At 42.2% G+C, this 14,875-nt stretch overlaps 1 protein-coding gene across 2 annotated transcripts in view; it reads right to left on the reverse strand.

Annotated features, from left to right (window-relative positions):
* The window catches only part of PGM2 (phosphoglucomutase 2), a 33,456-nt gene extending 20,019 nt beyond the window's left edge, over window positions 1-13,437 (reverse strand). The window contains exons 1-6 of one of the 2 annotated variants that reach the window (XM_068543120.1): window positions 13,290-13,437; window positions 9,353-9,520; window positions 6,081-6,187; window positions 2,525-2,609; window positions 791-874; window positions 481-674 (exon numbers count right to left, since the gene is read on the reverse strand). In XM_068543120.1, coding sequence (XP_068399221.1) covers window positions 481-674; window positions 791-874; window positions 2,525-2,609; window positions 6,081-6,187; window positions 9,353-9,520; window positions 13,290-13,382 — 731 coding nt within the window. In that variant the 5' untranslated portion in view covers window positions 13,383-13,437. Of the gene's footprint in view, window positions 1-480; window positions 675-790; window positions 875-2,524; window positions 2,610-6,080; window positions 6,188-9,352; window positions 9,521-11,348; window positions 11,428-13,289 lie in introns of those variants that run through there. The other variant, XM_068543121.1, reaches the window with a different exon arrangement.
* Window positions 13,438-14,875: the final 1,438 nt, after the last annotated feature.

A 14,875-nucleotide genomic window follows, 5' to 3' on the forward strand; every position in this document is an offset into this window, starting at 1 on the left:
TGGGAATCTCAGCTAGTGTAACATTTCTGGAGAGCAATTTGTTAACCGTTATCAACTTTGTAAATGCATATATAATTCTGATGCCTGCAATGTATCTTATGAATACACTTGTGCACACACACACACACACAAATATATGCATATATATGTATATACACATATACATATACATGAATCTACAACAGAGGTTAGCAGCCGTGGCCTGTGGTCCAGCCACCCACTTTTGTAAATAACATTTTTTGGAACACAGCTATGTTTGCATGCGTTCATTTCTGTATGAGCTATGGCTGCTTTCCTACAACAGCAGAGTTGGGTAGTTGTAACACAGTGGCTCACAAAGCCCAAAATATTCGCTATCTGTCTTTCTAAGAAAAGCTGCCAGCCCCTCATCTATAGCCTCTAAAGTCAGATGCAGCTACAGTATATGTACCAACTGAGGAGAAAATTTAATGAAAACAGAATTTGGCTAAATCCATTTACCTGTGAAAACAGTACTTCTTAAGGTCTTCAAAGTAGTCCTTATTGATGGAAGCACTTGGGTCATGAAAGAGTGGACTGCCATTGATTACAGAATCGTCCCAAGCTTGAGGCCATGGCTCTAGATTTTCTTCAACAGCCTGGGAAATCCCTTTATCATGAGGAGAGATGATCTGAGCCCCGTTATCCCAATAGACCTGGAGAATGCAGGAACATATCCAGATGGTTTACAGTTCATTCCCTGTGCTCCCAAACCATAAAGGCACAGGATTCATACAGAAGGACATAAGTGTGGAGAGAAAAATAAACATACCTTGTAACCATTATCCTGCTTTGGATTGTGAGAGGCAGTTATCATGATTCCAGCACAAAGTTTCAAATGTGATACTGTGTAGGGCTGTAATACAGTAGGAAAGGAGAACAGTTTTAAACAAAAAATTAGATATACTTAAAAGGTCTATCACATATTGTACCATGTTCCCTTTTAATAAACATCATATATAAACATCATATTGTGTCATACAATATTTTTGTGCCACATCCAAGCAGTACACTCTACCTTTAGAACTAACTCACTGCTCAAAATTCAAATAAGAAAGGTGAGTATTTTCCCAGGTGTCTTCTTATTCTGTCTTCTCCTTGGTAGAGCTAGAAAGCTCTCCACACAATACGATGGTCTGATTCTCCACTGCCCATTCTTTTAAGCCTTCTGCTTGGGACAGCAGCTTATGGATTCAGTTTATTCCCTCCAACTGCTTCCTCTGCTCTTTTTCCCCTGATTTGCTTTTAAGGAAAAGGTTGAGGAAAATGTGGGAGAAATGGAGAGAGCTCTCACAGCTTGTCATTTATCTCCCACTCCGGGTCTGATTATCCCTCTCTTGCATCTCTACTTAGCTCCCATCTTTACAAGACTACTTCCCCAAATGGGGAGAGGGTAGGCTTATGTATCCCGTGGCTGCACATGAGATTTACTCTACACAGGCATCCTGAGATTCTACCTGCCCATCCGCTTCCACCCTCCCACCAAGAATCACTGTGGTCACTTGTCCCCCCTAGGAGTTATCTCACAGTCCCCAGGTTTCCTGGAGCAAAGAAAAAGGGAGAATCACTCCACTACTTGGGCAAATGACCATGAGACACTCATTTAATTCATGTCTGATATAAAAGTAATAGCTATCAGCACTTATATAGTACAGAAGACCAATGATGCTTGAACACATTGCAATTTTTCCATCAAACAATAAAACTTGAACCACATCTGGATGTGACATTGAGTGCCTACTGGGATATTTACAATCTAGGAGGCGCTACACCTACCTGTCAGTGCACTAGAGACAGTAAACACAAAGCTAGTGGAGCTTATTTTTTTATTTACACACTCTCATTTCTACTTGATGGAACTAACTGCATTCAAACCATGTTTTTGGTTTAGTATCTAAAAACATTTATGCTTAGCATCTGGCTCCACTCTTAACAGTTCTATCTACTTAAAAGCAACAGCTGTCCTTTTCTTCAGATTCTGCTACAATAAGAATTTGATAAAAATTTTACTAAAACATGCCAAGTATGCTTCTTATACTGGCCATGAATAGGATTTAGAATGAAACATTTATATAAAAAGTTGGTGTACCAACTTGTCAAAAATTTTCATAAGACATGGTTTGAATTGAATTCAGATTTAGACCCAAGAAGCTTCCTAATTGTGACAGCTGGGAAAAAAGAATACAAACCAAATTAAAAAGCAAACAGACAGACAAACAAACAAAAGACATTTTGCTACCTAGCTAAAATATCCTTCAAATGCAAGTAAAAGAAAAATTGCATTAAAAAAAAATCAATTCTGATGAATCAAAAGTTGAATACCAGAGAATACTACTAGGATGTGGGAGGAACATTCCTGGAGAGGAGGGAGAATTCCTGATAAAAGGCAAGGAGCCCTTCTATCTTTCAAACACCTGAATCCCAAGAGCACTGAAGACTGTGAAACTCGGCCATGTCCCATCTCTGATTCCATGATAGGAAATTACAAGAGGAAAGAGTTACTTACCACAAAGGGGGTTGGGGTTATATCAGAAAAGAGGTACACAGGAATCCCCTGGCTGATAAATGTAGTTGCAGCAAGTCGGGCGAATCTGGAAATGCAGAGCGATGGGGGAGAAAAGGAAAGTAGAGCCATCAGGACCGTGGGTGACAATAAAGAAGGAAATGAAGGTTCAACCATTTCTTTAGACTGAGAGTGGCAGCCAGATCGAAGAAAACGTTTATTATACTTCTGCTGGCAGAGAACATTAAGGCTGGAGGAACCTTAGGAGTCAGCTCACTCCACCCCTTTGTTTTACAGAAATGGGACTAAAGCCAAGAAAGGACATATGACTTGTCCCATGTCCACGAGCCACTCAGCGGCAGACCCAGGGCTGCACCCAAGTCTCTCAGCTCTCCTCCATTTCAGGGGGTCTCAGCGGAGGGCGATGCTGTCCCCATGGGACATTTGAATCGTCTGGAGACATTTTTGGTTGTCACCAGGGTAGAGCGCTAGTGGCAGCTAGTGGACAGAGGCCAGGGATGTTGTTAATCATCCCACAATGCACAGGGCAGTGCCCACAACAAAGAGTTATCTGGCCCAGTACCAAGTCACTTGGCAACAGTGCAGGGACATAGAAACCCGAGTCTAAAGCTGTCACTATCCAGTATATGCCCTGAAGACTCGTATTTGATTCGATGTTGCCCTCTACAAAACATATGGCACATTGGCGTGTGTGCGTATGTGATATATGTGTAACACATATATGCATAGGACATGTATATGACATATATACATCTTGGCTCCATTCAGCCCTTAGAAGAAGACTTAAATCTTTGACACTTTGACATATTTCTCAATTTCCACAGCACCTGGCTTAGGGCAGGACATAGAACATGGCACTGGGTCTTTCTTCATGCACGGAGTAAAGTACTTCATCACAATAACTGAGCAATTTACTTCCAATGAACACCACCACACTATTACAGGACTAAACAAACAAAATATTTGATCATTCTCCCAAATAGTTCTTGAGCACTAACTTCACGGAACACTATTTCGGGAGCTGGCTGGGGCAAAAAGAGGAGATCTTTAACAACTCAAGCGTTAAAATTCCTAGGATCAATAGTAATATGAAAATGATTTTGACAATTAAAAAAAATACCTCTACATAGGGGAAAGTCATAAAAATAACAAAATTTAGCAAAAACAACTTAACTAAAAATCTGAATTAAATCCACACTGTATTCACTAGAAGGTACTGAAGTCACTTTTACCCTCATGAAATGTGTAGCATGTGTTCAGGCTGACTTTAAAGGCACTTTCTTAAAGCTGGCAAAGGAGACACTCAACATACCTACGATATATACATGATATATATGAATTAAGTTACAAATGTGCAAGAAAAAAGATTCAGTGTGTTCTCTGCATATACTTAACAGTTATTGCTTATGTTCCCCAACAGATATTTAAAACTGGAAGATTAAAGAACTCATCAACATTTCCTTAGGTAAAATTCTGAGACTGCAATAGTTTCCGACTCTTTAAGAAAATGTTGGGCTTCCCTGGTGGCACAGTGGTTAAGAATCCGCCTGCCAATGCAGGGGACACGGGTTCGAGCCCTGGTCCGGGAAGATCCCACATGCCACAGAGCAACTAAGCCCGTGCGCCACAACTACTGAGCCTGCGCGCTAGAGCCCGCGAGCCACAACTACGGAAGCCCGCCGTGCCTAGAGCCCGTGCTCTGCAACGAGAAGCCACTGTAATAAGAAGCCCGCACACCGCAATGAAGAGTAGCCCCCGCTCGCCACAACTAGAGAAAGCCTGTGCGCAGCAACGAAGACCCACCGCAGCCAAAAATAAATAAATAAAATAAATAAGTTAAAAAAAAAAAAGAAAAAGAAAATGTCCATTTCCTCATCATGAGTGTTTTACCATACACTGGTTAGTAATTGTTACAACCTCTAAATATCTTGCTTGCTGTCGGTGATAGACAGCGACCCTGAGCTCTACTCCATTCCATTCTATCAAACTCTGAGACTGGAACCATAAAAAAATAGAATCAGTAACATCGGTCACTTTAAGAAACTGATATGGCCCCAAGGCCAGAGCAAGAAACAGCTGCACCTTAATTGACAATGTTAACATATATGAAAGATGTGTCAACCTGAAGCAGGGTAGTCAGTCTAAGGAGAAGAAATCTGAGAAGCTAAACAGGCAGTTAGCCACATATATGCACTGTGCATGCTTTGACCGGAGGGTCTGACCTGCTGGTAAAGCATGCTTATGATGTAATTCTCACTGTAAATCCACTAACTGAAATTGACAAACTGATATTCTGAGGTTTATACTACATTACTCTCTTGTGAATGTAGTTCATAAGCATCAGTCCTTGAGAGATACAGCTTCTCTCTTGCTTTATTGACAAAAATCACATTTTTGAGCCTGCAGCTGAAGACCCAATATTTTATATCACCCTGAGTTCAACCTAGGAGCTGATGTCATCTGGTATTTTGCCCTGGCCATGCTCCCTTCCTCACAGCCACACATTTGTTCCCATTAATGTTTCTCTCTTAGACTAGAAGCTACTGAGAAGCAAAGATTAGGACTCTATGAATTTATCCAGCACTGTAAAGTTATGAGACTTTTCACTAATATTAAACATTGGCATGTTCTTCCAATCTAAGAAACTACTAATATTTATACTCTGGAAAGATTAAAAAAATTCAACATAATAGAGGAAGTGTTCAAGAAAAAAAGAGGGTCATATAACGTGATTAACAGCAGTGATTGGCAAACTCCAGCCCATTTTGTAAATAAAGTTTTACTGGAACACTGCCATGCCCATTCAGTCATGAATTGTTCATGGCTGTTTTTATGCTACATGGCAGAGCTGAGTGGTTGTGACAGAGACTGTGCAGCCCACAATGTGTAAGATATTTACTATTTGCCCTTTAGAGAAACAGTTTGCTGACCCCTGGTGTCAGCCTCTTTATGTTTAAAATTGTGTTGCCTTCTCTCACTTTAGGATATTAGAGCAAAGAGATAAAAGTACATACTTTACAGGTTTGGTGAGGGCTAAATGAGTGAATACTTAGGTGCCTAACTCACATTCAGCACTCAAATGATTCTATCACCACCACCACCACCACCACCGCCATCACCACCATCACCATCATCATCTGCCTACAGCTACATAAGACAGTCTCATTGGTTTGGGAATGTTACAAGAATGCAGCTTGCAATGGGCATTTAAGAATGGGAAGGAGCTCATGAGGCTTATAAATAGTGGAAGAAAAAAAATTTACATAAAAGGAAGAAAGTGAGAGGGAGAAATAATATTGCCAGTTAAAAAAATTACCTTAGATAGGTAATAAGTTCTAAATTGTCTAAATAATTTTATCTTCTTAACCCAAACATAAAACCAGAATTCTTAAAAGTTGCAAAAGAATCTACCCATCAGTTTTATAGTTAAGCAATGTAGCTGACAAACATATCTAAAGTCAACATATTGAAATGGTGATTACACCTAAAACTACAAAATACACTACAAAAAAATAGTTTCCAAAATATCTTTACATACCTTCTGCTGCTGCCTCCACTTGCTGGATGGGCTCGAGCATCATAGCTGATCACAACACCTCTTTGCTTAAGGTCACTGAATTGTTTTTCCAGGTATCTACAAAATCCCTAAAAAATACCCCATGGATTCAAAGAGTATACTATATGTTTTAACACACACACTATATATATATTATATATATACTGAACAATAGGAAAATAACAGCTGTATTTATTTTCTATCTGTATGTATCAGGTAATATGTTGGACACTTAGTATTTATTATCACTAACCCCAGATCAACTTGGCCAAGAAACCCCATTTTACAGATGGAAAAGCTAGAACTCAGAGAGGCTCGGTGACTTGCCCAGTTTCAGATACACGAATAGCAGAGCCTAGATTTGTGCCTGGGTCTGGTTAGAGGTGGTTCAGTGCTGGGTTAAAAGCACACAGACTCTGTGGGCTTGTACTCTACCCCCACCTACGAGCAAATGACAAGTTCCTTAATCTCTCAGTGCCTCAGTTTCCTCTTCTGTAAAATGGGAATAACAATAGTACCTACTTCAAAGGGCTGTATGAGGGCTAAATGAGTTAAAACATGCCAAGTGCTGAGAATCCGACACCAAGGAAGCACTATGTGTTTGCTGTTATGAGCATTATTTTTACTGTCATTTTTCTTCAAAGCCTGTATTCATTTTACACTAGCCTAAAATGTCTGAGGACAGGGAGGTGTTTCAGACATTTCCACCTGCCCTGTACATCAGTAGGTAAAAGAAATTCGACAGTTAAGATTTCCACAGTTAACTGATCTAAACTTGTTCTGCTTGTGATATTGTTTCCAAGCAGGTAGGTCTTAAGGAGGCTCTATCAGTCCACCACTATACAAATTGAAATTGTGCAGAGTTTGGGCTATTCCCACCTGCCTAGAAATGGTGGAACACACAATTCCTGCATCTTAGTGGGTGCAATAACATCACATCAGTCTGAAATATGGAAGATTAGAAAACAGTGAACTTTGAATTCAAGAGGTTTAGATTACTGGACAAAAAGAACTCTGGTTGATTGGATTATAATGATGGTTCATACTACTTATTTCACTTTGATTGAAGGAAGTCTTATAAAAAGTTAATTGTAACTCTTATTTTTGGTAGGGCAATACTTCACAGCTTTGTTGCCAGAGTGATGCCAATTTAGAAAGCCTCCAGTTTTTCTTGTGCAAAAATACTGCATTGGGCATATCTTCTGAGGTTGAGGGATACGAGGTAATAAGAACACATGTGTACTGGTTTTGTGGGGTCCCCTGAGGGTACACAGAGGCTCACACTCTAAGGCTTACAACAGTGACAGCGCTCTCTCCCTGGCCCAGGTCGACCCCTGTGTGTGGCCCCAGTGTTCAAGGGGGGCAAAAAACCATTCAGCCTTAGTCTAAAGTCCCTATCATCTCCAAACTGCTCTAAAAAACTCTGGGGCCTGCTGAGGCTGAGGACCTGAGAGCATGGCTAAGGGAAGGGGGCATGCTTTTTCCTGAGAAGAGACTCACTGAGGGATGGAAATATTATCATAGAGTGTAAGAAACAAACTTTATATACCTTCAAAAGGTCAAACTATGACCAATATGTAAAAGCTACAGAAAGATAGATTTGGCTCAAAATAAAGAAACCATTCTTTAATGAGAACGATCCAAAGACAGAATGGCTAATTCAGAAGACAATGAGTTCTCTATCACTGATGTGTAATGGCTCAGTTAAGTAACCTAAAAGGAAACTATAACCTCTGTCAATGAGGCAAACAGTACAAAAATTTCCCTCTAGTCTCTATCCTGTTTCCTAGTGGGTCGTTCTTGACTCACATGCATCTACTTCATAAATACAACCAGATGAATTTGGGGGCACCAATAGGATGAGAGTTCCCACCAGAGACCAGCAAGCACGGAGTTTTCAGATGACTCCAGGCTCCAAGCTGGCCCACATGATGTCAAATGCAGCAGAGGTGAGGTGTCCCCACTGAGCTCCACCCACATTACAGATCTGTGAGCAAAATAAATGTGGTTGTTGTTTAAGACTACTATGTTTTGGGTGATTTGTTGTATGCTCTAGTGACCAGAGCAGAGGGCGACCTTATCCATCAACATGATCCCATGTTATCCATAAACTAGAACAGGATTCTCAGGCTCACTTTATTCCAAGCCTTCCCTCCAGAAAGATCTAGGGAGCCCTACTGCTTAACAGTAATGTGTTCCCATGGCAACTCTGTACCCTTATGCAAGAGTTCCGTCTTAGGGTTTTGTCAGAACATGCCCAACTCTGCCTTTATGTTGGGAGGTACATGTAAAGTACACGTAATCACCAGTAGTCAATTTTCCCAATGTCTTCTTTCCTGGAATTAAAGTGACCTTCAATTTTAACAAGTCTAAGCAGTTGAAGAAACAGAACAATCTGTTCCACTTCATTTCCCTCATAAACAGAACTCTCGACACTCAGCATCAGCTGTTTTATCAAAGGCTTCATCTTTATTCCTAAAAGTTGGCTCAGTAGTTGTGGCACACGGGCCCTAGAGCACACAAGCTTCAGTAGCAGCGTGCAGGTTCTAGGGCATGCGGGCTTCAGTAGTTGTGGCACGAAGGCTCAGTAGTTGTGGCTCACGGGCTCTAGAGTACAGGCTCAGTAGTTGCGGTGCATGGGCTTGGTTGCTCTGTGGCATGTGGAATATTCCCGGGCCAGGGATCGAACCCGCGTCCCCTGCATTGGCAGGCTGATTCTTAACCACTGCGCCACCAGGGAAGCCCAAAAGATAACTATTATCAGAGAGAACTTTTAATCTGAAAGAGCTATCTGGATGGCAAACATTAACTAGCAAACATCTGCTCTTCTACTGTGCTGTGAAAAATATAGCTATAAAAACATATATATACACACACATATGTGCATATATGTCTGTATATATAAATATATATATATTTGAAAAATCCTTCTATTGTCATTCTCCACTTTGAAGCCTCAACTGCTAAACCTGCCCTTGGGTCTCATTGTCTTTATGGGGCTCCCATATGTATGTAATTAAATTTGTTTTCTCCTGTTAATCTGTCTTATGCCACTTTAATTAATAGACCAGCCAAAGAATCTGTAAGCGTAGAGGAAAAATTTTTTCTCCCCAGCAGCTCCTAACCAGTTTGGAATTGCCTGATTCAGATAGATTTTTACTCAAATAAACTCTTAAACTTTTTAATATGCTTCAGTTTATCTTTTAGCACTGGGACTATGTTAAGAATAACTAAGAAATATAAAAATGTGGCACCTGTGTAGTCTGGATGATGGTCAAGTCATTCATACGAGAAATTCCTGCTCCCATAGCACCTCGGAGGCCAGCTGTCCCAAACTCCATTCGAGCCCCAAAACATTTTTGTAGTTCTTCTTTATTACCTTCTGCAATTAGTTGTTTCACTGACTCCAAAGTTAAAGGATTCTGCAAAACAGAAATGTACATACCAGGTATAGCCAGGTGAATAACATAATGAAAAATCAGAAATATAAAAAAAAACCTCACGATAATTCTAACCTACAGGAGAAAAAAATATATATATATTATAATATATGTATATGTATGTATTTGGAAAGCATATATATATGCATACATATACAAGTATAGGCTTTTCAATTTTCTGATGCTTTTAAAATTTGAAATATGAAGTTGGTCTTTTAAAAATTATAATGCATGATATTGTGATATAATAAGAGATATATATTTAGTTTTTGTTCCTAGTTCCTGGCAAAGAGGTCATAAAACCCTTGAAATTTCCTGAATGATTAGGATGAAAGGAGCATCTTTTGTTATTCATAACAAACCCCTTTCATCCATACCTGAGTTTATCCTAATGAGGTGACTCTTGGGAACCAACCAAGTGATTCGATGGTTGGAACTTTCAGCCCCACCCGCTGACTTCCAAGAAGGGGAGGTGCTGGAGATTAAGTTCAATCACCAATCATTTAATCAATCATGCCTATGTAGTGGCACTGAAGCTCTGCACTCCTTCCCACTATACTTTGCCCTATGGATCTCTTCCAACTGGCTGTTCTTGAGTTGTGTCCTTCATAATAAAATTGGTAATAGTAAGTAAAGTGCCTTCCTGAGTTCTGTGAGCTGTCCTCCAATTACCAAACCCGAGAAGGGGGTCACGAGACCCCTGGTTTATCACTGGTTGGTCAGAAGTAGAGGTGACAACCTGGGACTTTTGCAGGTATCTGAAGTGGGGACAATATTGTGGAACTGAGCCCTGAAGCTGGAGGGTCTGTGCTAACTTTGTACTGAGTTAAACTGTTGGACACTCAGTTGGTGTCCACAGAGAAATGGAAACTAGCACAGTGTGAAAAACTCACACATTTGGTGTCAGAAGTATTGTGAGTAAAAGGAAATAGTTTTTCCTTTATAATGTAAGTATTATTTTCTTTCCTACAAAGGTAAGCACTTTTGGAGAAATGGAATGAACATACAGGTTTTGGGACCTAACACTCAGAATGGAATCCCAGCAACACCACCACTCACCAACTCTATACTGTTGGGCAGATTATTTAGCTTCTTGAATTCTCAGTTTCCTCATCTCTAAAATGGGAACAATCTATAACCTTCCTTACAAGGTGGTTTTGAGGTGGTTTACATTAAATTAATGTAAAACACCTTTTTCTATCGGGCACCTAGTAATAATCAAATGTTCATTTTCTTCCCTAATGTCTTCAAATTTTCCCAGAGTGATAGCATATATAATTTAAATCAAAACCTTACTTTGGTAGTGTTTTATAAGTTGTACAATACTTTCACATATCTGGTCAAATTTGAATCCTGCAATGACTATAAGAGGCAGGCAAATAACAAAAACCTCATTTTATATATGGGGAAGCCTCAGAGATTAAGTGTCCTGCTTAAACTGTATGTGTAAGCATTAACTTAGTACCTTTCATATTACATTAACTGCTTCAAACAGACACTCACATGAATCATTTAAGTTCATTTTAAATTGCCCTTTTTTTGAGCAATAGTTGCAGAAAATGTTAAGCATGGAGAAAAATGACAATGACATTAATTCCATGTCAAACTTTTAAATTAAGAATTCAGGGTAACAAAGAGTAAGTACTTTATATTCTATCTTACAGTAATCACCGCAGTGGATGACCATGCAGCCAAAATATGGCCACATAATGAAACTTTGAAATGCCACTGCAATAAAATGCCGCCTTTTGGAATTAAGCCCACATTTTCAGATTGTTCCAGATTCAAGAGGAAACAAGTAAAAGCCCACCTTTTTGGTTAAAAGCAATAGTCACTGACCACAGAGCACAATCTGACCTATCAGATTGTTAGGTGCCTGCAAGTTAGGGCTCAGATCTGCAATGTAAAAGAGGTTCAATAAATACTTGCTGAGTAAATGAGAAAACAGAGACTTCAAGGTCACACCCAATATCTGGTGATTCTTTAATTCACAGTGTAGATTTGGAAAATCCTAATTGGCCTTTGATATCTATGAAAGACCGAATAGCTTGAGAGAAACCAAAGGAGGCAGAAAGATAAGAATAAAAAAATCAAGAGGTCAGCAGAGATCAGAGTCATACGTGGCAGTGACACATTTGTCAGCAACCAGAGGAACAGGGATGGAGGCACAGTGGAAATGCTCAGAGGGTACCTGCTGGTGCCCCGCCACCCTTGGGGCAATCAGACCACAGGGCTGCAATGCTTTTAGCTGGCGGGAAGTTCCCTCTGGGTGCCTGTCTCAAGCCAAAGGAGAAATTAAGAGAGGAAAGAACAAGAGGAGTGGTAGCAAAAAGATGAAAAGGACAACACCCCCTCACCTCTATCCAGTGACGTACTCTCTCTGTATACAAAGATACAACATTTTGTGGAAATTGGGTTTTTATTTCTTCAAAGGGAAAGTTTTATGAAACTAATTCATTACCAACTATGGCTTCAAAAGATTTCTACTCACTGCCAGTTAGTGAGTTATCAGAAATGGAGACCTTTTCCTCCGCTAAAGAATTCACAAGAATTACAAAGAAAAACCACCCAAGGAGTTGCCAACAGCATCCAGAAACAGGATGTGCTGGCATTTCATGTGAAGTGGGGGGCCTGAGGGTGAAGAGGAAGTCCTGGCCCCTGCAGAAAGGGCTTGAAATCTTCCTCACTGACTCAAATATTTCAGGTCTCTACTGTTTCAGTGCACAGTAGTGCACTGTGCAGGACTATGGACCATGGAAGTTCGTGAATGAGTGAGCAGCACCGGCTATATGATTTGCTGGGGCCCAGTAACAAATAAACCCACAAGCAAGTGTTTTTGTTTTCGGCCAATCGCTAAGAGCTATGAGGGAAGAGAACAGTCTGTTTAGGGAGAGTATTAGAGAGAAATAATTTACCCTTGGAAGCCAGGGAAGCCCTCTCTACATAAGCCACATTTAAGTTCAGGCCTGAAACATAAGTAACGACATGAGAAACAAGTTCAGCAGAAGAGAGCTGAGAGGAACTTTCCGGGAATACAGTGTGCACGACGTAACAAGTAGGAAACGAGAGACTCAGGTTAGAAAGGAGACAGGGAGTGATGTCCGGAGCTCGGTCCCTGCTTCTGTTTGCTCCAACACCTAAGAGAGTGAAAAGCTAGGGTGTTGTGTTCAAGGGGTTCCCCCTTCTTCTCAGCAAAGTCTGAGACCTGAGAAAAACGCCTGAAGCCAAGCGGATCCAACCGAAAGGATCCACGTTTGCAACCCAGCGCCTGGGAAGGCTGCTCTGCCAAGTTCCCGGGAGTTTGAGGAACAGGCGGGAACAAAAACGGATCGGTGGGGGATGCACGGCGGACTGCAGAGGACGAGCCCGCGGTCTGAGTGGCAGGAACGCGCGCTCGCCTCAATTAGACAAGACCCCTGAGGCCCGCCGCATTCAGACCAATCCCGCTCGCTGCCCCGCTCTCGAACCTGCAGTCCCCGCCCGCCGGATGGCTGATATTGTCCCGAGACAACCTTTCCCGGACAAAGTTCAAATGTGCCACAAACCAGCCACACCGACGAGGCCTGGCCGCCGCCGCGTCCTCCTCCTCGGTCTTCCGGCGGGACCAGCGCGGCCCCGCGGGGCGGAAGGGAGGGAAGGAAGGAAGCGCCTGCACCTGCACTCGCCGCAGGAAAGGCGGCGCGGCGCCCGGGGAGCGGGCAGGGGGTCCTGCATCTCCTCCGGGCGCTCCCGGCCCCCCGGCGCCCTTCACCTTGTCCCATCGCAGCCACCGGGCCGTCTCCTGGTCCAGCCGGGCGTCCATGCCGGAGCCGCCGCCTCCCGGAGCCCCAGTCTCCGCCGCCATCCCTGCGCTGCCACCACCAAGTTCAAGAGGTGGCGAGATCGCCCTTCCGGCGGGGCGGGGCGGGGCGGGGCGGGGCGGGGGCGGGGCGGAGAGAACCGGCTGTAGAGCCACCCGCGTCCGGGAGGAAAATGACGTGCTCCGCCGGGGGCAGCCTCCTTGCAGTGTACAGTTGCGCCTCTGGGGGCAGCGGGATAGAAGCGAGGGGTGTAAGTGGGCGTGCTGAAAGATACCGAGGTCACCCGCATTCATACAACAGCTATTCATTCAGTTCCTACTGTGCGCCAGGCACCGGGTCAGGAGCTGGGATACAGGCACGGGTAAGCCCAGAAAGGAGCCTGAAAGTTATGTAGAAATTCTGAGAGTCAAGAATAGCCGAGAGGGCAGGGCTTCCCTGGTGGCGCAGTGGTTGAGAATCTGCCTGCCAATGCAGGGGACACGGGTTCGAGCCCTGGTCTGGGAAGATCCCACATGCCGCGGAGCAACTAGGCCCGTGAGCCACAACTACTGAGCCTGCGCGTCTGGAGCCTGTGCTCCGCAACAAGAGAGGCCGCGATCGTGAGAGGCCCGCGCACCGCGATGAAGAGTGGCCCCCACTTGCCGCAACTAGAGAAAGCCCTCGCACAGAAACGAAGACCCAACACAGCCGTAAATAAATAAAAAAAAAAAAAAAAAAAAAGACTAACCGAGAAAAATCTTGAAAAAGAAGAAAAAGTGGGAGGATTAAGACAAATAGATGGTGAAACAGAATGGAGAGTCCAGAAACAAATCTACACGTGTATGGACAGTTCATTTATTTCAGAGGTGGTGCCGCAGAGCGAGGGGAAAGGACTTACTGGATATCTATGTAAGAAGAAAAAAGAAACTTGAGCCCCTACCTCACATCACACCTCATATAAATATGCATTCCAGGCTAACTGTAGATAAGTGTGAAAGGTGCAATGAAACTTCTAGAAACTAAAGAGTTCACCTTCATGACCTTAGGACTAAGCCATAAAGGAGATGCATGCAGTGAGCATGAAAAGGTATGCATAAGAATGTCTCTAGCAGCATTATTTGTAATATCCCCAAACTGGAAACAACCCAAATGTCCGTCAACAATACAGTGGATAAATACATTATATTATATTCATACAGTGATGTAGAAAAATTGTGGTGTATTCATACAGATGTGAAAATGAACTATTGTACACATTGTAGATGAGCCTCACAAACATTATGTTGAATGAGCAAAATATTGGCTCATTCCATATATATGAAATTCTAGAATAGGTAAAAATATAGGGAAAGAAAGCAGATCAATGGTTTCTAAGAACTGTGGATGGAGAGAAGGGTTGCCTACAAAGGGCACAAGGGAACTTGGGGAATGATGGAACTGTTCTGTATCTTGGCTGAGGTTATGATAAACACAATACACATTTATCAAGCCTCATAGAACCGTACACGCTAAAGGGTAAATTTAAAATTATTTTTGAAGTCTTAAGATTTAAAACTTT

Source organism: Eschrichtius robustus, chromosome 4 (genome assembly GCF_028021215.1).
Source record: "Eschrichtius robustus isolate mEscRob2 chromosome 4, mEscRob2.pri, whole genome shotgun sequence".
NCBI lineage: Eukaryota > Metazoa > Chordata > Mammalia > Artiodactyla > Eschrichtiidae > Eschrichtius > Eschrichtius robustus.